Raw genomic sequence first — 20999 nt, 5'->3', positions numbered from 1 at the left:
AGTGGTAGTGTAAAGAGCAGAGAGGGGCAAGAGTTCCCTAGAGTGTGTTCAGGAGAAGTTTCTACAGCTGTATGTGTCCAGTCCAACAAGGAAGGAGGCACTGCTAGACCTGGTTCTTGGAAATGAAGTGGGTCAAGTAGATCAAGTATCAGTGGGGGAACATTTAGGAGACAGTGATCATTGTATCATAAGGTTTAGGATGGCAGTAGAAAAGGACAATAAGCAATCCAGAGTAAGAGTAATTAACTAGGGGAGAGCCGACTTCAATGGGGCAAGAATGGAATTGGGTTAGATAGACTGGAACCAAAGGTTGGCGGGGAAACTGTAGCTGAACAATGGGCTACCTTCAAAAAAGAAATGGTTCAGGCACAGTCAAGGTATGTTCCCTCAAAAGGGAAGGGTAGAGCAAACAAATCTAGAGCTCCCTGGATGAGAAAGGAGATAGAAATTAAGATGTAATGACTCGATGGAGCGGATAGGTTTCAACCTGTAAACTTTGTTACAGAGAGCTTTTCAGGTGCTATACGCTCATTAAGGACTCTCGTCAGGAAGCCCCACCCCCAGATTACCCACACTCAGGGCTCCTTGGTCGGAGCCTCCCGGAACATCACGTGACCCTGACAGACAGCAGGAGGGGCTGTACCCTCAGTTACCACATTTCCTTCCCCTTTAATTTTTTACAATTTCTATTTACAGGGAAGCATTTGCATAACCAACAACATGTACATATATAGAACTCCAGGTGATTAAAGATCAAGTCTGAGGTGCTCTCCTTATACGGCTAGAGCAGCGTAGCTCTACCACTTGAGGTTCCTCAACAGGATCAACACAGTGTGGGACTGCAGCACAAGACACATCATCAGGAAGTGGCAGTTCAGGGTTTGGCAACTCTGTAGAGACATCGGGCATGTCTATTCTAGGTTGATCAGTCGCCTCAATAATTGATGGTTCGACGTTACTCACAGGTGGAATAGTTGGTTTTTGGAATGTCTCTCTGGCACGAATATGATCTATGTGCTTATGGGCGATTCTACCTTCCACTTGTACTTGGAGAGATAATGGACCAGTCTCTGAGACAATGGATCCAGGAGCCCAACAATGTCCACTTCCGAAGTTTCACACGAATACCGTGTCACCTACACTGAATGTGTGAGCTTTGCTGTGTATGTCGTGGTTAAACTTTTGATTACTCTGATGCTGCTCGACCTTTCCCTCTAAATTTGGGAACACGAGGCTTTACCGTGTACATAGATGGCATTTGATCAATAACTCAGTCGGTGTTGAACCCGTAGTCAAAAGCGGTGTTGTATGATAATTGAGAAGAAAGCAAGAAAGTCGAGATTCTAGAGTACATTCTGCTAACCTTTTCATACCAGACTTGAAAGTTTGTACAGCTCCCTTGGCTAAACCATTTGATAAGGGATGCCAAGGGGCTGTTTTTATATGGCGGATTCCATTCAGATCCATAAAACTCCTAAACTCTGTGCTGGTAAAGGCTATACACTTATCAGAAATGACTATTTCAGGTAAGCCAGGTATGCTAAAACAATTACGCAGCTTCTCGATAGTTGCGCTCAATATTGGCGATTTGACTTCTATACATCCATCCATTTAGAATGTGCATCTACAATCAACAAAAACATGGTATCTAAGAATGGTCCAACATAATCAATATGCAGTCTAATCCAAGGTTGACCAGGCCACTCCCACAGATGCAGGGGAGCTGAAACAGACAACTTCTCTTGTTGCTGACAATGGAGACATTGCATGACCGTGCTTTCAATGTCACTGTCTTTGCCTGGCCACCAGACATAGCTTTGCGTAAGCATTTTCATCTTTGATATGCCTGAACCTGCACTGTGAAGCACTGTCAAGAGTGGCTCTCTTCCCTGTGTTTGGACAACTCTTGATCCCCACAACAAAACTCCATCTTGACAGCTTAACTCTGTGTTTCTGGCATGGAATTGTCTCAATTCTTCAGATAAAAGCAAGTTTGGCCATCCTTTTAAGACAAAGTCTCTGACTTTCAATAATGTTGGATCTCTGTCTGTCTAATCTTTAATTTGTTTCGCGCACACAGGTGAGGAATCTAAGAAATTCAATAATAGCACTAATTCATGTGGAACGGGAGTATGCACAATACTGTCTGGCAATGGGAGACGACTGATGGGAACTGCATTTGCAGTGTGTAGGCCAGGATGGTACATAAAAGTATATTTGTACACAGATAATGTCAGATCCTATTGTTGTATCCTTGCTGATGCTATTGGTAGGGTGGCCTTGTCCTCACTGAATAAACTCATTAATGGTTTATGGTCTGACACAATGGTGAAATGGTGACCATGCAAGTATTGGTGGAATTTCTTCACCCCAGATACCACCAATAAGCCTTCCTTTTCTAGCTGGGAGTAGCCCTTCTCAGCTGTGGAGAGGGTTCTCGAGACATAGCCAATGGGCCTTTCTGATCCATTTTTTTATCTTATGGGATAACACAGCTCCCACTCCTTAGGGAGAGGCATCACATGTTAATACCAGCTCTTTTGAAGGGTCGTAGTGTATCAATAGACATGCCGAATCCAACAATTCCTTTGCTTTCACGAAGTCTTCTTCCTGTTGTGTCCCCCAAAGCCAACGGTGGTTCTTTTTTAGTAACGAGTGTAACGGTGCCAACACAGTTGATAAATTTGGTAAGAAGCGGATATAGTAGTTGATCATTCCCAGGAAGGACTTGATTTCTGTTACGTTGGATGGTGGTGGTGCATCTTTTATTGCCTGAACTTTGTCTTCTACCAAGTGCAGTCCCATGGCATCCACCCTGTGACCCAGGTAAGTTACTTCTGGCGCTTGAAATGTGCATTTTCCCTTCTTTAACCATACGCCGGCTTCCATGAGCCTTCTTAGCTCCACCTCCAGGTTAGCCAAGTGATCGGTCACGGTTGACCCTGTGATCAGAACATCGTTTAGGTAAACTACCTCTCGGGGAAGTCCTTGCAAAAGACCCTCCATTGCTCTCTGGAAGATAATACATGCAGACGATACTCCAAAGGGTAGGTGAGAGTACTGATAAAGACCCTTGTGTGTGCTAATAGTCATGTATTCTCTCGACTTGCTATCCAGTTCTAATTGTTGGTAGGCGTGGCTCCTATCCAATTTTGTATAGGATTTGCCTCCAGCCAGCTTTACATATTGTCTATCATTGGAATGGGGTACTTGTTTAGTTTTGCTGCCTTATTTACAGTCAATTTATAGTCCCCGTACATACATATGGTGCGGAGTCAGGCTTAACCACTGGAACTGTGGGCGCAGCCCATTCCGAGAATTGAACAGGTTGGATAATGCCCAGCTTTTCTAACCAGCACAGCTCCTCGTTAACCTTTTCTTTCAGTGTATAAGACACAGGTCTTGCCTTAAAGAAGCGAGGTGTCACCTGTGGCTCCACATGTATCTTGGCCTACACGCCTTTTAACTTTCCTAGTTCATCCTGAAAACCATGTTGTATTTTCTTAGAAGTTCTGGAAACTCCATCAGATTTGAGGTGAAATATCTCAGACCAATTGAGCTCGATCTTCTGTAACCAGTCTCGGGCCTAAAAACTGGGTCCTTCTCCTTTCACAATTATTACAGGCAGCTGGGGTGTCCGTTGCCTGTAAGACACTAATACTGTGGCGATGCCCTTTACCTGAATAGATTCTCCCGTGCATGCCTTTAATTTAGCGGTTGTCCGCTCTAGGTTTATTGACTGTCTATCTTAATTAAGGTACCTGAAAGTGTGCTCTCCCGCCACTGTAGTTGAGGCGCTTGTATCCACCTCCATTATTAGTGGCTTCTCATTAACTTGGATTGTGACAGTGACAGGTTGGGTTTCACAGAGGTTATGTTATACGGGGAATAAACATCAGCGTCGGTAGTTTCAGGTTCTGCTGTATTCTTTAATTCAATCATGTTGGTTTGCTGCTTTGTGGGCTGCTTCGACTGTGCCTGGCATTTCCTTACTATGTGACCTTTCTTATGGCAGTAATGACATTCTGCCTCCTTGAATTTACAGGTGTCTGGTCCGTAGTGACCTCCACATCTATAACAACTTAATCTTGGAGTTGCTGCTGAAGTGTTTCTGGAAGGCCTTTTCATGTTTCTAACAGCGGACATTGCCTCTCGCTTCGTTGCTGTGTCTCCAGTTTTCACGCCACACTCGACAGTAGGTTCCCTCCCCACACAAAGAACAGCACCATGTTATATGTGTCTCGCAGCACTTTCCATGGCGAGGGAGATTTCTAGGCGCGTTTAAAGTTGATGTCGACCTCGGCAAGTAAACGGCGCTGAATGGCGAGGTCCTTAACTCCACAAACTAATCGGTCCCGCAGCATATCATTTAACATGTCCCCGAAGTTGCAGAGTTCTGTCAGCTGCTTTAGTTTCGCTATAAAGATGGACTCTCCCAGGGCCCTAACTCTGGAATTAAACTTAAAACTCTGCATTATTACAGATGACTTTGGCTGGAAATGCGTTTTCACAAGGTCCACTAATTCATTATAGGACTTAGAATTGGGTGCAATCAGGGCCATCGGGCTGTGGATGAGATTTTATGTTTTACTGCCACATACACTCAAGAGGATAGCTTTCTGCCTTACCCCCCCTGTAATTTTGTTCACTACAAAATAAAATCTGAGGAGCTCTACATACTGGCTCCAATCTTCCACATATAATATGGGCTGATTCTGCTGAAGAGTGGCATAACTGGTGAGTAGTCTTTTCTTTTAATATTCGATGTACTCACGGCAACAGGGTGAGGTGCAGCATCAGAGCTATTTTGTCAAATATAATAACTCGACGGAGTGGACAGGTTTAAAAAACAAACAACTAAACTTTATTACAGAAAACTTTTCAGGTGCTATACACTCGATCACTGCTCTCATCAGGAAGCCCCACCCCGCCGGATTACCCTCGCTTAGGGCTGATTGGTTGGGGCTTCCTAGAACATCACGTGACCCCTGATGGACAGCAGGATGGGCTATACCCTCAGTTATCACATGAGGCAAAGAAGAAAAAGTGTGCTTAGGACAGGCGTCAGGTAGAATGTACAATTTAGAACCAAGCTGAATACAGGAAGTTCAGAGGAGAGGTGAAGAAGCAGATAAGAGAAGCAAAGAGGGATTAGGAGAAAAGACTGGCAGCCAACATGAAAGGGAATCTCAAAGTCTTCGACAGACACATAAATAGTAAGAGGGTGGTAAAAGGAGGAGTAAGGCCGATCAGGGACCAAAAAGGGGATTTACATATAGAGGCAGGGGGCATGAGGTGTCATTGAGGTATTAAATGAATACTTTGCATCTGTCTTTACCAAGGAAGCAGATGCTACTCAGGCCACGGTGACAGAGAAAGAAACTCTGTCATTAGAAGGGTTCAAAATTGATAAGGAGGAGATATTGGATAAACTGTCAGTACTTAAAGTTAACAAAGCGCCGGGACCGGATAAGATGCATCCAAGGACATTGAAGGAAGTGAGAGTGGAAATTGCAGGGGCACTGGCCATAATTTTTCAGTCTCCGCTAGACTCAGGGGAGGTGCCAGAGGATTGGATAATTGCAAACATTACACCCTTGTTCAAAAAGGTTTGAAAGATAAGCCCAGCAATTACAGACCAGTCAGTTTAACTTTAGTGGTGAGGAAGCTTCTAGAATTAATAGTCACGTGGAAAAATGTGGGTTGATTAAGAAGAGCCAACATGGATTTCTGAAGGGAAAATTGTGTTTAACTAACTTGCTAGAGTTTTTTGAAGACATAACAGAGATGGTTGATGAGGATAACGCTGTTGATGTGGTGTACATGGACTTCCAACAGGCATTTAATAGAGTGCCACACAACAGACTTGTGAGAAACACTATAGCTCATGGAATAAAATTGACTGTAGCAACGTGGATACAAAACTGGCTGAGTAATAGGAAACAGCGAGTAATGGTGAATGGATATTTTTCGGGTTGGAGGGAGGTTTGTAGTGGAGTTCCCCAGGGGTCAGCATTGGGACCCTTGCTTTTCTTCATATATGTTAATGATCTAGATCTTGGTGCCCAGTGGACAATTTCACAGTTTGCAGATAAAACTTGGAAGCATTGTAAACTGTGAGGAGGACAGTGTAGAACTTCAAAAGGACATAGACAAGTTGGTGGAGTGGACAGATAGGTGGCAGATGAAGAGTGCAGAAAAGGGTGAGGTGATTCAGTTTGGTAGAAAGAACATGGACAGACAATATGAAATAAGAGTCATAACTCTAAAGGGTGTGCCGGAGAAGAGGGACCTGGCTGTATATGTGCATAAGTCATTAAAGGTGGCAGGATAGGTGGAGAGAGCAGTTAATAAAGCATACAGTATAAGAGCAAGGAGGTAATGCTGAACTTGTATAGGACAATAGACCACGGCTGGAGTATTGTGTACAGTTCTGGGTACCCACGCTATAGGAAGGATGTGAACACATTGGAGAGAGTGCAGAAGAGGTTTGCAACAATGGTTCCAGGGATGAGAAACTTCAGTTATGAAGATAGATTGGGGAAGTTGGGTCTGTTCTCCTTGGAGAGAAGAAGGCTAAGAGGAGATTTGATAGAGATGTTCAAAATCATGAGGGGGTTGGACAGAGTACATTGGGGGGAAACTGTTCCCACTTGTAAAAGTATTGAGAATGAGCAGGCGCAGATTTAAAGTGATTTGCAAGAGAAGCAAAAACATTTTCACACAGTGAGTCGTTCAGGTCTGGAATGCACTGCCTGGAAGTGTGGTGGAGGCAGGTTCGATCGAGGCATTCAAGAGGGCATTAGATGATTATTTAAATAGGAACAATGTGTGGGGTCACAGGGAAAAGGCAGAAGAATGACACTGAGTCATAATGCTGATTCAGAGACCCAGTGCAGACATGATGGGCCGAATGGCCTCCTTCTGCACTGTAACAATTCTGTGATTCTGCAATTGTGTCTTTGCATTTCTTCATGCGAGGCAGCATCCTAGTGAATCTACACTGTACCCTCTATTGGCTCAACATTCTTTCTGTTGTGTGGATCCCAATACTGCACACATCCATTTGTGAGCTAAACCCAGCGCTGAGTGAATCGTTAAACAGAGCAACAATGGGAATTCAGTGTGAGTGGGAATCCAGTGCAGAGGGAGAAGGTGGTGCTAAGATGGTGCTTTAAAAGAAGCGGAACAGAAAATAAATATACATATAAATAAGTAATTCGAGAATCAAATTAAATCCAAGCTGATAAAATTATATTTAACTAAGTAACAGGTAACAACATTAAAAGAATCTGAATTGTTTTAAAAAATTAATAAATAATAATACTAATAATAAAGAAAGAATAATAATAAGCAACAATAAATAATTAATAAATAATTGATATAAGGAGTTAAAGTGACCCTGGAATGAGTGGGTTGTCTTATGAGGAAAGGTTGGACAGACTGGGCTTGTTTCCACTGGAGTTTAGAAGAGTGAGGGGTGATTTGATTGAAGTTATACAAGATCCTGAACGGCCTTGACAAGGTGGACGTGGAAAGGATGTTTCCTCTTGTGGGTGAGTCCAGAACTAGAGGTCACTGTTTTAAAATTGGGGTCACCCTGATAGCACAGAGATAAGGAGAAATTTTTCTCTCAGAGGGTTGGGTGACTTTGGAACTCTCTGCCTCAGAAGGTGGTGGAGTCAAGGTCACTGAATATTTTTAAGTTAGAGTTAGATAGATTCCTGTTAGGCAAGGGAATCAAAGGCTATTGGGGGTAGATGGGGATGTGGAACTCAAAACACAAACATATCAGCTGATCTTATTGAAGCAGCCTCAAGGGGCTGAATGGCCTACCTCTGCTCCTATTTTGTATGCATGTAAGTTCATATAAACTAACAACATAGCTATAACGTTAAATAGGTATTTTACATAAAATGGGATAGCTGGGCCTGTTACCTGCAATTCCAGCGCAATGTGGAATCCCAGGCTGCCTTGTGTGTCCTGGATAATCACGTGTGCAAGAAGTGTCTCCAGCCACTCGAACGCTACCTCAGGGTTTCTAAGCTTGAAAAGCTGCTGGAGTCACTGTAGGATGTACAGGAAACTGAGAGTAGAATCAAGGAGGTAGCCACCCAAAAGAGTAGTGGGAGGTGATGGCATAGTGGTATTGTCACTGGACTAGGAATCCAGAGACCAAGGGTAATGCTCTGGGTTCAAATCCTGCCCCGGCGGTTGGTGGGATTTGAATTCAATAAAAATCTGAAATTAAAGTCTAATGATGACCATGAAACCATTGTTGTAAAAACCCATCTGGCTCTCTAATGCCCTTTAGGGAAGGAAATCTGCCATCCTTACCTGGTCTGCCCTACATGTGACTCCAGACCTAGAGCAATGTGGTTGACTTTCAACTGTCCACTGAAACTCAGTTGTGACAAACACTCAAAAAAGGAATGGAACCAGACAGACCACCCTAGGACCAGAAGTGACAATGGCAATCTCAACCCTGCAAAGCCCTCCTTACTAATATCTGGGGGCTAATGCCAAAATTGGGAGAGCTGTCTCACATACTAGTCAAGCAACAGCCTGATATAGTCTTCCTCACGGAATCATATCTTACAGTAGCACCACTACTGGCTGAGTCGTAAAGGACATAGCTGCTAGACTGGGCCTGCAACAGAGTGGTGAGGGAAAAGCATACTTGACCTCATCCTCACCAACTTGGAGCAGGTACACCTGTCCATGACAGTAGTGGGTAGGACTGACCACCGCACAGTCGTTGTGGAGACAAAGCCCCACCTTGACATTGAGGATACCCCTGTCTTGTTGTGTGGCACTACCACCATGCTAAATGGGATACATTGAGAACAGATCTAGCAACTCAAGACTGGGCAGCCGTGAGGCACTGGGGGCCATCAGCAGCAGCAGAATTGTATTCGAACACAATCTGTAACCTCATGGCCTGGCATATCCCCCACTCTATCATTACCACCAAGCCAGGGGATTGACCCTGTTTCAATGAAGAGTGCAGGAGCAGCACCAGGCATACCTAAAAATGAGGTGTCAACCTGGTCAAGCTATAACACAGGTCTACTTGCATGCCAGACAGTGAAAGCAGCATGTGATAGATAGAGCTAAGCGATGCCACAGCTAACTGATCAGATCTAAGCTCTGCAGTCCTGCCATGTCCAGTGGTGGACAACTAAACAACTCACTAGAGGAGGAGGCTCCAGAAATATCCCCAACCTCAATGATGGGGGAGCCCAGCACATCCATACATCCGTGCACTTGCTACAATCTTCAGCCAGAAGTGCCAAGTGGATGATCTATCTCGGCCTCCTCCGGAGATCCCAAGCATCACAGATGCCAGGCTTCAGTCAATTTGATTCACATGATATCAAGAAACGACTGAAAGCACTGGATAGTGCAAAGGCTATGGACCCTGCCAATAATACTGAAGACTTGTGCTCCAGCTTGCTGCACCCCCAGCCAAGCTGTTCCAGTACAGCATCTACCTGGCTCTGTGGAAAATTGCCCAGGTATGTCCTATACACAAAAAACAGGACAAATCCAACCCAGCCAATTACTGCCCCATCAGCCTACTCTTGATCATCAACAAAGAAATGGAAGGGGTCGTCAACAGTGCTATCAAGTGGCACTTGCTTAGCAATAACCTGCTCACTGATGCCCAATTTGGGTTCTGCCAGGGCCACTCAGCTCCTGACCTCATTACAGCCTTGGTTCAAACATGGTTCAAAAGAGCTGAAATCCCGAGGTGAGGTGAGAGTGACTGTCCTTGACACCAAGGCCATATTTGACTAAGTGTGGCATCAAGGAACCCTAGCAAAACTGGAGTCAATGGAAATCAGGGGGAAAACTCGCCACTGGTTCAAGTCATACCTCGCACAAAGGAAGATAGTTGTGGTTGTTGGAGGTCAATCAACTCAGCTCCAGAACATCACTGCTGGAGTTCTTCAGGGTAGTATCCTCAGCCCAACCATCTTCAGCTGCTTCATCAATGACCTTCCTTCCATCATAAAGTCAGAAGTGAGGATGTTCACTGATGATTGCACAATGCTCAGCACCATTCGCGACTCCTCAGATACTGAAGCAGTCCATGTCCAAATGCAGCAAGACCTGGACAATATCCAGGCTTGGGATGACAAGTGGCAAGTAACATTTGTACCACGCAATTGCCAGGCAATGAACATCTCCAACAAGAGAGAACCTAACCATCGCCCCTTGATGTTCAGTGGCGTTACCATCACTGAATCCCCCACAATCAACATCCTGGGGGTTACCATTGACCAGAAACTGAACTGGACTAGCCATATAAATATTGTGGCTACAAGAGCAGGTCAGAGGCTAGGAATCGTGCAATGAGTAACTCACCTCCTGACTCCCCAAAACCTGTCCACCATCTACAAGGCACAAGTCAGGAGTGTATTGGAATACTCCCCTCTTGCCTGGATAAGTGCAGCTCCCATAACATTCAAGGAGTTTGATAACATCCAGGACAAAGCAGCCCGCTTTACTGGCACCCCATTCACAAACATTCAGTCCCTCCACCATGGACACACAGTAGCAGCAGTGTTTACCATCTACAAGATGCACACAGGAATTCACCAAGGCTCCTCAGAAGCACCTTCCAAACCCACAACTGCTACCATCTAGAAGGACAAGGGCAGCAGATAGATGGAAATGTCACAACCTGGAAGTTCCCCTCCAAGTTACTCACCATCCTGACTTGGAAATATATCGCATTTCCTTCACTGTCACTGGGTCAAAATCCTGGAACTCCCTCCCTAACAGCACTGTGGGTGTACCTACACCACATGGACCTCAGCGGTTTAAGAAGGCAGCTCACCACCACCTTCTCAAGGGCAGCTAGGGATGGACAATAAATGCTGGCCCAGCCAGTGAAACTCACACCACGTGAATGAATTAAAAAAAAGGTTCAGCAGGGTAGGAAGAGGCAGACAGTGCAGGAACCCTCGGAACTGTGACATCCCCACACCTGTTTTCAGTGCTGAGTTAGAAGGACAACACCACAGTGGGGGTGTCCACAGCCTGTCAACAGGATCATGGGGAGAGTGACAGCAAAGTGTAGGCCTACAGGTGTCACAGGGGATTCAATAGTCAGGGAATAGTCAGGTACTTCTCCACCATTGACATGCTTCTTGCATGAAGTGTTGTCTCCCTGATGCCAGGGTAAAGGACATTGCTGAGAGGGTGCAGAACATTTAGAGGGGTGAGAGAAACAAGGAAAGTTGTGGTCCATTGGGTACCAATGACACAGGCATGGAAAGGGTTGTGGTCCTACAGTCAGAAATTCAGAAGCCAGAAAGGAAGTTATGGAGCAGGACCTCAAAGAAAGGAATCCCTGGATTACTCCCAATGTCACATGCTAAGTGTATATTATAGGTCACCAAATGTTGTGAATGATATAGAGGAGAAAATTTACAGTCAGATTCCAGAAAGATGCAAAAAAAATAGAGGTTAATGAGAATGGGGAGACTTTAATTATTCCTATATAAACTGGGAACACAGTGTACAACAGTACAACTCTACAACAGTGTAGAGGGAAAAGAGGGGGAGAATTCCTTAATTCTGGAATATCTGCCCAAGAAATCCTTCTTGATCTATGTGCACAGTGAGAAAAGAAGCAATACTGGATCTCGTTCTAGAGAAGGAATTGAGGCAATGCAGCATGCTTCATTGGGAGAGTATTTGGAAAACAGTGATCACAATATCAATAGGTTTAGAATGGTTATGGAAAATGACAAAGAATGATCAAATGTGCTAATATTCAATGGGAGGAGGGCTAATTTCAATAAGTTGAAAAGGGATCTGGCCCAGGTGGATTGGAATCAAAGATAAACTGGATGGGCCGAAGGGCCTTTTTCTGTGCTGTAGACCTCTATGACTCTAAAACAGCCAAGTGATGGACAAAAAAGATATTTTTGTGAGAGCAGAGGGCATCAATGAGATACTAAATGAATATTTTGTATGTCTTCACTAAAGAACGGGATTCTGACAATGTCACTGGAAGGGGGAGGTAGTAGAGAAATTGGATAGGATAAAAATACATAAAAAGAATGTACTTAGAAGCTTAGCAATGCCCAAAGTGGCAAAGTCAGCTAATCCAGAGGGGGTTCCATTGACTATTCTGGTGGTCGGAATGCGGGGGTGGGGGAAGGGGGTGAATTCATTTAATGCCTAGTCCCCCTTGAAGCCTGTTGCCCCAAACTCTTTATCACACATAATTCTTACAGCCAACAGAGAAGACACTCAACCTTGGGCTAGACTCCAACCCCAGTGAGAGTTGTCAGAAGTGAAAGTTTTACCCCAATGCACCACGCTGCTTTCCCATAGTTTAAGACAATTATGACATTGCTAAGCATTTCCAAACACAAACGCAAATACATCTCAGAACATTCTCCTGCAACAGCACTGAATGTTTACACACTTCATTATTTATATTGAAAGGAAACAGCCCAATTAGAAAGGATTATCCTTAAAATCATATTTCATCCGAAAACTCTATAACTTCAAAATTACTTTCCCACGAGTTTGAGGAGCAGACAGGGCATACTCCCAGACCTTACCAAGGGCCAGTGGAGCGAGGATCCAGAGAAACTTGAACTGGGTTTGAAAATTCCAAGTCAATCCATCACCCATTTCCGGACCATGCTGCTGCAGAGTTCACAGGATGTGAACACCCCCTTCGACTAATGTGCTGTCAGGATTAGCAGCCCTGAGAAACCTATCTCACTCCCTTCCTATGCATGTCCAGTCTCAGTGCGTTTTGTCCAGCGGTCTGGTGTAAGTAATCATGGTGAAATACCCGGACTGACTCACAGAAGCATGACCCAAGGAACATGAGGCGCTTGAAATGTTCTCAGATTGACTCTGAATTATTTATCACCCCTTCTTTGATAAACCAGTTTCTGTTTACTACTGTGCTGCACGACCTATCTATTATGCAGAGATAAACATTTCTTCTCAGTCCCAATCATTTGTCTGATTACTTCACTCAATTCAAACAAAAATCAAAACAGTATCTAACTTGGGACATTTAGCCAGTTTCAGAAGTCATCCTTCATTCACCATTCTGAAGATGTTAATACGCCTCTATTCACTTAGCCTCTCAGAGAAACACTTTTCCCGCAACTCTGTCCTTCCTTACCTGTGCCACTTGCTTCCACAAAAATTGAAAAACAATCCATAACTTGATGGGAGAAGCAGGGGGTATAAACTGGGAGGAGGGCCTCATGCAGCTTACAATATTAAAACGAGATTGAGATGCAGGCTGGTACCTAATCAGGAGTTGAGGGATTTATATATACAATACTAGATATTCAGGAGGGTGATTTTTATATTCTCAACGTCAAGGAGTGTGTGACAGACTGGAATCTAATTCAGACATTCAGGTGTTTTTCATGTAGAATAATGGTTACCCAGGAGTGAGTTACAGCCTGGAATTGAACAGAGAGATTCGAGTGGTTCATTTATAGAATAACAGATACCCAGGAGGGAGTTACAATGTAGATTAGCGAGCACAGGGATGATAGGCAAATGAAACTTGGTGCGAGCACAAATGTGGGCAGCAGAATTTTGTATTTAGAATGTGGGAGGCCAGCCAGGAGTGCTTTCGAATAATCAAGTGTGACGATAACAAAGATATGGATGAAGTTTTCAGCAGCAGATTAGTTGAGAAGGGGCAAAGTTGGGCAATGTTACCGATGTGGAAATAGGTGGTCTTAGAGATGGTGAGAATAATTGGCTGTAAGTTCATCTCGGGGTCAAATGTGACTCCAAGGTTGCGAACAGACTGTCTTAATGTCACACTGTTGCCAAGGAGAGGGTTTGAGAACAGGATGTAGAGCAAGGACTGAAAACAATGGCTTCAGTCACCCCAATATTTAATTGAAAGAAACTTCTGCTCATCCAGTACTGGATGTCAGATAAACAGTCCAATAATTTAGCAACAGTGGGGAGGTTGAGAGAGATGGTGATGAGATAGATCTGGGTGTTGTGAGCGTACATGTGAAAACTGATGTGATGCTTTCAGAGGGGCAGCATGTTGATGAGAAATGGGAAGGGACCAAGGATCAACCATCGGGGGACACCAGATGTAACGGTGTGGGAGCAGGAAGAGAAGCCATTGTAAGTGATTCTCTGGTTATGGTTAGATAGATAAGAATATAACCAGATGAGAACAATCCCACCTAGGTGGATGACATTGGAGAGATGTTGGAGAAAGATAGTGTGGTCAGCCGTATCAAAACTTGCAGACAAGTCAAGAAGGACAAGGAGGGATAGTTTATCTTTGTCACAGTCAAATAGGATGTCATTTGTGACTTTGACAAGAGCCGTTCCATACTGTGGGATATATCTGAAATAAAGGGTAAGTGATGATAAGTTACAGGCTGGAATCTAATGAAAGGGTTTAGCTGATCTCATGATCTATGAGACTGAAGCTTGAAACCATGTATCGCCATCACCTAAAGCCAAGATCAGATCACTGTCTTGGAATCATTCCCAGATGTCCATGATTAAAATAATGGAGGTGGCTGTGAAGTGCTTGAGGATGTTAGTGTTGCTTTAAAAATGGCCTGGGATCATTCCATATTACCACAGGGACTGCGTCTGATCAAGAAGGCAGCTCACCACCACCCTCTCAGGGATGAGCAATAAATGCTGGCCCAGCCAGTGATGCCCACATCTCATGAAAGAATAAATAATAAAAATACTGATCTGCATACTTTGTGAAAATAGGCAGGTAGAGGAAGCCAGCTGTATGGTGAATGCAGAAAGCAGGGTAAGTAAGATCTGCCCAACTTTCAACTGCTGTTTCTTTATTTTAGATGGCTGACCTAATAGAGATCTTTAAAATTATGAAAGTGTTTGATAGTGTATACACAAAGAAGATGTTTTCACTTGTGGAAGAGTCCAAAACTAAATATAAGATAGTCACTAATAAATTCAATAGTGAGTTCAGGAGAAATGTTTACCCAGAGAGTAATGAGAATGTAGAATTTATTCCCATGGTGAGTATTTGAGCCAAATAACACAGGGGGAGCTATATAAATTCATGAGGCAGAAAGGAAGAATCTCTTGATTGGGTGGGGTGAAGTAACTAGAGCGGGAAGAGGCTTGGGTTGCCAACGCCCCAGATTGGCCTGGAGTCTCCAAGAATAGAAGATCAATCCCCAGGACACTGCTGTGTGCAACCCTGCAGAAAAATCATCGGGACATTAAAAACCATTGTTTTTTTATCATTTTCACTGAACATTGCTCTTTACCAGGTATAAAAATATTGAAAATGGGGGAAAAATTTTACTGGCTTACATTCAAGCATAATTCAATTGAGTAATGAGTCTTTTTGCTTTCCAATTGGCGTAGGAAGGCAGTGTGTCACAAGGATGGATGGGTTGGCCGACTAATAGCCATGAAAACTCCAGGAATACATTTAATCACAGTTGGCAACCCTACTCGTGTGGCGCCTAAAGTCCAGGATACACCCATTGGGCCAAATGACTGTAAATTCTATGTAACGCTGGTGATCAACTTGTCCTGTTTTTGCCAATGGCAAGTGTCACAAGAGACGCTCAAGTCCTGGGGTCACCATGCTTCTGATCAATGAACTTGTCTATAACACAGGACAACAGGTGTGAGTTATCACTGAAAACATTAACAGCGTTGGCAGAGAGTTGAATTCAGGGACATTAGAACTGACATATACAATATGAGTATGATAATTCCCTGTGACATCCTCAAGGCCTATGAATAGCTAGTCTTCATCACCAAGTAACCCAAACTCTTCGGTGGCTTTACTCAACCACAGATCGCCTTGACAACAGGCCCCTTGGAGACAGATAGGCTTACACAGCAATCCACGGACCACACAAGCTGATCACCAAAAAGAGCTGGAATCATTGCAAGTTCCATTTAAATGACCACCTTTTGCTCAATTGGACTCCACTCTGAATTTGTGTACATCAAGCGGCAATACCGTGAGAAAATACAACTTAATGCTTGTACCACTGCTCTTTTCTTTGTAGAAACTCGAGCTCCAGTTTCACATGGCTGGCACACATCCAATGAAGCCTCAGATCTATTAGAAAACTGAAGCAAACAATAATAAATCATTCAGCTTGATTCTCGAGTATCATGGCTGGTATTAACCTTCCATGTTACTAATGCCTAGGGATATCGTGCATTTGTATCTCAAACAACCACAGCACTATCATTTGATCATATTTTCAAATACCAAGTTCCACCAATGGTATCATAATTAAGCTCTAAGAATGAACAGAATGCTAAATTACAACCTGCAAATGTTCAATAAAGCAGATCTAAAGAAAGTATAATTACAAAGAGATATGGTAATTGTTTGGGCTTCAAAGAGTACAATAGGACTTGGGTTCAAATGTGCTTCAGGATCACGTAACAAACTTTAGGTCACAACTGAAGAATTTGTAATGCTGTAAATTCTTCCATATCGCTGGGACGAAAGGCAATGGGGCAAAAGGTGTATAGTACTGGGTTGTGGGATATCAGTTACCAGCCTCTGGACTCCTAATACTCCTTCTCTAAGGCTTAGTGTACTTCAAGCAAAGGATGAGAGAGAACTGAAACTCTTGTTCCCTTCCCTTTACTGTCCGTAATCAGTGTATTTTTGAAAATGGAGAGGTGCGTGTTTCTTAACCTCTGAGTATTTGAATAACCAGCAGCAAGCTTATCATGGGTTTAAATAAAGAGGATTATTTATTCATGCGTCTGCCCTGAAAATCTAATGCTATGTCATTCACTCAGCCACACACACATAGAAAATACGGTTAGAGAGAATAGTGCACTTTGACAAGTCATAAACAAAAGAGCAGTTCATAATTCACATGTTTGACTTGTTTTAAAGGAAAGATTGCAGGCCCGGTGAAGAAGACATTTTCACTCCTGAAGTGTAGTCTAGGTGGAATCCAGAGGACATTAAGAGCCAGCCTGGGTGCAACTGGAGTCACATGTGGGCCAGACCAGATAGAGATTCCAGTAGTGAGCCAGTTGAATTGATAAGTGTAGCATTACTTTGGAGGAACAAGTGACTTTGGACCAATGGTTCCCCAAGCTCTCCAGAAGTAAGGAAGTTAGGTTAAACTGTGATCCAAGAGGACTTGAGTACAATATCTGACAAATTTCAAGCGAGACAAGGAATAAGAAATTTCCACTTAGATTAGTGGGAACCTCTCCAGAATTCTTCATACCTCTGATATCTATGGAGCACCCTCTCTCCCTTTATCCCACCATTGATGGCCACACCTAAATCCCATTCTCTGGAACTCTCGCCCCCAAAATCCTTCATTTCCAAGTCACTCCTTAAAACTCATCTCTGATCTCCTGTTGTAATCTCTCTCTCTTTGTCTCAGCGCCCGTTTCTCACCATCCCAGTACAAAGTGCTTTTTCTATGTTAAAAGTGCTCGAAATGTAAGTCTGTTGAACACATTGGCCTTTCACAGGACTGCAATGTAAGAGACTTGAGGATTGACATGGCCAGTCTTTCTAGACTTCATTGTCTTGGCAAAGGCTCTCCCAAGTCCTTTGAATCTTTCGTCTAGCAGAATTCCATGTCAAGGTGCCAGATGGGACCAGATGGGCTCGCACATTGATCATCTCTTTCATCTGTAATCGTGGCCAATGCATCCGGTCTTGGCAAACAGTTCTGATCCTCACAGCAGTGCCCCAAATGTGGTATGCATTATTTCTACAAGGTTCTTCTAAATGACTAAGAAAAACAATTTCGCCACCAAGTATTTTATAAACCATTCTCTTGCAGATGCAAAATTCTTAAGTAATGTTACATTCCATTGCTTACGAGTAAAGTTGTTTTATATGAGGAAATCCTTTCCATGCCAGCACTTCAGTTCTGCCAGTACAAATGTTAGCTCAATTAATGTCATTGAAAGAAAATCTCCAATTACAAAGATCAAAATACAAAGCTGATACATTATGCAACTGAAGATGGATAGTTTATTCTCCATTATGCCGAAATATTTGCATTGATTAAGAACGGCTGTTGAAGCTTCAGTCTCTTTCAATTTTCCATCCTTAAGGCTGTGAATATCAGTTAACACCATGAGATGTTTACGTAGATACAGTTTAACCAGGAGCAGGTTTTTTTGTACTGGGCTAGCTCAGGCGGCCATGTGGAGTTAAACATCCAATCCCTAATCCATGGTTAGCTAGTCAGAAGCATCAGAAGATGGTTAGAGCACATGAGGAGACCAATCGGTCCATCATGTTCGTGTCAGCTCCCTTCAAGAGCAATCAGTCCCCACCCCCACTCTTTCCCCATAGACTGCAATGTTTTTCTCTTCACATATTTAACCAATTACCTTTTGAAAGCCATGATTGAATCTGCCTCCACCACACTATCAGGCAGCACATTCTAGATTCTAACCAGCCTTTGTGTGAGTAAGTTTTTCCTCATGTTGCCATTGGTTTCTTTTACCTTAAATCTGTGGCCCCTGATTCTCAACTTTTCAGCTATTGGAAACAACTTTTCCCTATCTACTCTCTCCAGTCACCTCATGACTTTTAATACCTCAATCAAGCCTCCTCTCAACCTTCTCTTCCCTCAGGAGAACAACTCAGCTTCTCCAATCTATCTATGTAGGTAGGTAGATAGGCTAAGTGGTAGGTGACCACATCATGATGTTGTTGGAACAGGAGGACACCATTCAGCCCCTCAGGCCTGATCCAACTTTTAATTAGATCGTGGCTGATCTGTATCTTAACTCTACCCACTTTTATTTGGCAGGGTTGCCGACACTGGTTGCATGCATTTCTAGGCATTTAATCAGGTGGTAAAAAAACAGAAAATGCTGGAAATAATCAGTGGATCTGGCAGCCTCAATGCAGAGAGAACCAGAGTTAACATTTCAGGTCAAGGACAGTTCATCAGAACTGAAGGGAAATAGAAACATAATAGGTTTTGAGCAAGTGAAAGGGAAGAGCGGGGAGGACAAAAGGGAAGGTCTGTGACAGGCTGGAGGGCTGGAGGGGCAAAGGTAGGATTGCCAGCCCTCCAGAATTGGCCTGGAGTCTGCAGGAATTGAAGATCAATCTCTAGGACACTGCTATGTGCAACCCTGGAGAAAAACTATCCGGACTTTAAGAACAATTATTTTCTTTGTAATTTTCTTTGAAAATTTCTCTTTGCCAGATATAAAAATATTGAAAATGGGAAGAAAAAGGCTGTTTGGCTGACAGTCAAGCACCATCCAATTGGGTAATGAGTAATGCTGAAAAAGGAGTCATTTTTTTGTCGAAGGTTTTTGTCTTGCACTTATCAGGACAATTCGCAAGAAAATACCAATGTCAGGGGAAACAATATATTTATACTGTATGAGAGGAGGGTGCTGAATGGTTGTCAAGTGGACTCCGATTGGTAGTGGCGTTGCCATGGGGAATGCACCAGTTGATGGTGACTGACAGTTAACTGCTGAGCATTGTTTACAATTTAAACCAGGCAGCTTGACTCTGATTGGTCAAGACATTGCCCTGGGGAATAAACTAGCAAATGGCTGTCACTTGTTTTGTTTGGCTGAAACAGGTGCAATGTGCGTACATGTTCTTTCTGACTGCAAAGAACAGGGCCCTGTGTACTAATATATGTAGCTTCTAGTACACGCAAATGTGCCACATTGCGAGTCCAACTGACAACCTTAAATTGGTTGTAATTCTTAGCACATTGAGGATTATGTAGCAAATATTGTCCAATCGTGGAATCACATCTAATGTTGGACACTGCGTTTTGAGTTGTACATGCACAGACTGGTTGGGTACGGTCTGTACCCTACCCATTGTGAACAGTGTAAGGGGCATAATGTTTGATACGGTCCACCAATCTTTGGGGCGTACGGCCTACATACCGAGCATCTCACTGACACTGAAATTTACATGCCAAATTACTCATTTGTGTGATAGGCAGAACATCTTTTTGGCCTGATGGCAGCAACCTGTTAGTGGTGAATACCACTTGTGTTGCTACTGCACAGTAGCAGCGTGAAACAGCTAGCTTCACCTGTTGCACAAACTTTCAAGATACCCTGCCCTTCCAGGGTAATCTGAGGTAGACTAGGCACTTTTCGGCCCGTTCCAAAAAAAAGTCTCTTTTTTCAGCAATACTCAAGTTCTGTACTACCAAACGACTATGGGTTATGAGTCTTTTTGCTTTCCAATCGATGTAGGAAGGCAGTGCATCACTAGGATGGATGTGTTGGCCGACTAATGGCTGGAGTGTGGGGGAAAGTCATGTGATGGAACCTCCAGGAATACACTTAATCAGCAGTTGGCAACGCTAGGCAAAGGGAGTGTCAACAGTTGCAGTGAAAAAAAAGATTTGTCCAGAGTGAGCATGAATCAAAAGCCTGTTTTAAACCGCATGTATTTCTTTTTAATTGACTTCAATGAGAATGCAAAGTGAAAATCATATAAAACAGGGCTGCTGATTGCTGAAAGCCCAGTGCCACCAGCCTAGAGGAAAGAGTCCCAGACTATTCAGTCTTTCCCAACAGCTGCAACTCTCAGCTCCGATATAATTCTTGCCAATCGTTTTTACACTTCCTCTAATGCCTCTATAACCTATTTATAATGAGACCAGAAGAGTTTACAATCCTCCAAGATATAAGCAATAAATCTGCGGATGCTGGAGATCGGAAATAAAAACAGAATGCGCCTAAAAGCTTCAGCAGGACTGGCAGCATCTGTGGAGAAAGAAACAGAGTTAACATTTCAAGCCCAATATAACCCTTCTGTGGAATGCAGACTCTGTTTCTCTCTCCACAGATGCTGCCAGCTGAGGTTTTCCAGTATTTTCTGTTTTTATTACAAGTGTGATCTAAACAAGATTCTATATACGTTTAAATTATCTTCCTGCTTTTCAATTATTTCCCTGTGAAAATCAACTTTGCTTCCATTTTAATGGCTCTGTTAACCTGTATTACTACTTTGAATGTGA

At 43.4% G+C, this 20999-nt stretch overlaps 1 protein-coding gene across 1 annotated transcript in view; it reads right to left on the bottom strand.

Moving 5' to 3' along the window:
• The window catches only part of vsig10l2 (V-set and immunoglobulin domain containing 10 like 2), a 58145-nt gene extending 55139 nt beyond the window's left edge, over positions 1-3006 (bottom strand). The window contains 1 exon segment of the mRNA XM_078559710.1: positions 2523-3006. Coding sequence (XP_078415836.1) covers positions 2523-3006 — 484 coding nt within the window.
• Between the last annotated feature and the right edge of the window lie 17993 nt (positions 3007-20999).

Source organism: Cetorhinus maximus, chromosome 2 (assembly GCF_964194155.1).
Source record: "Cetorhinus maximus chromosome 2, sCetMax3.hap1.1, whole genome shotgun sequence".
Lineage (NCBI taxonomy): Eukaryota > Metazoa > Chordata > Chondrichthyes > Lamniformes > Cetorhinidae > Cetorhinus > Cetorhinus maximus.
The sequence above is the reverse complement of the archived record's forward strand: the minus strand, read 5'-3'. Positions and strand labels throughout refer to the sequence as shown.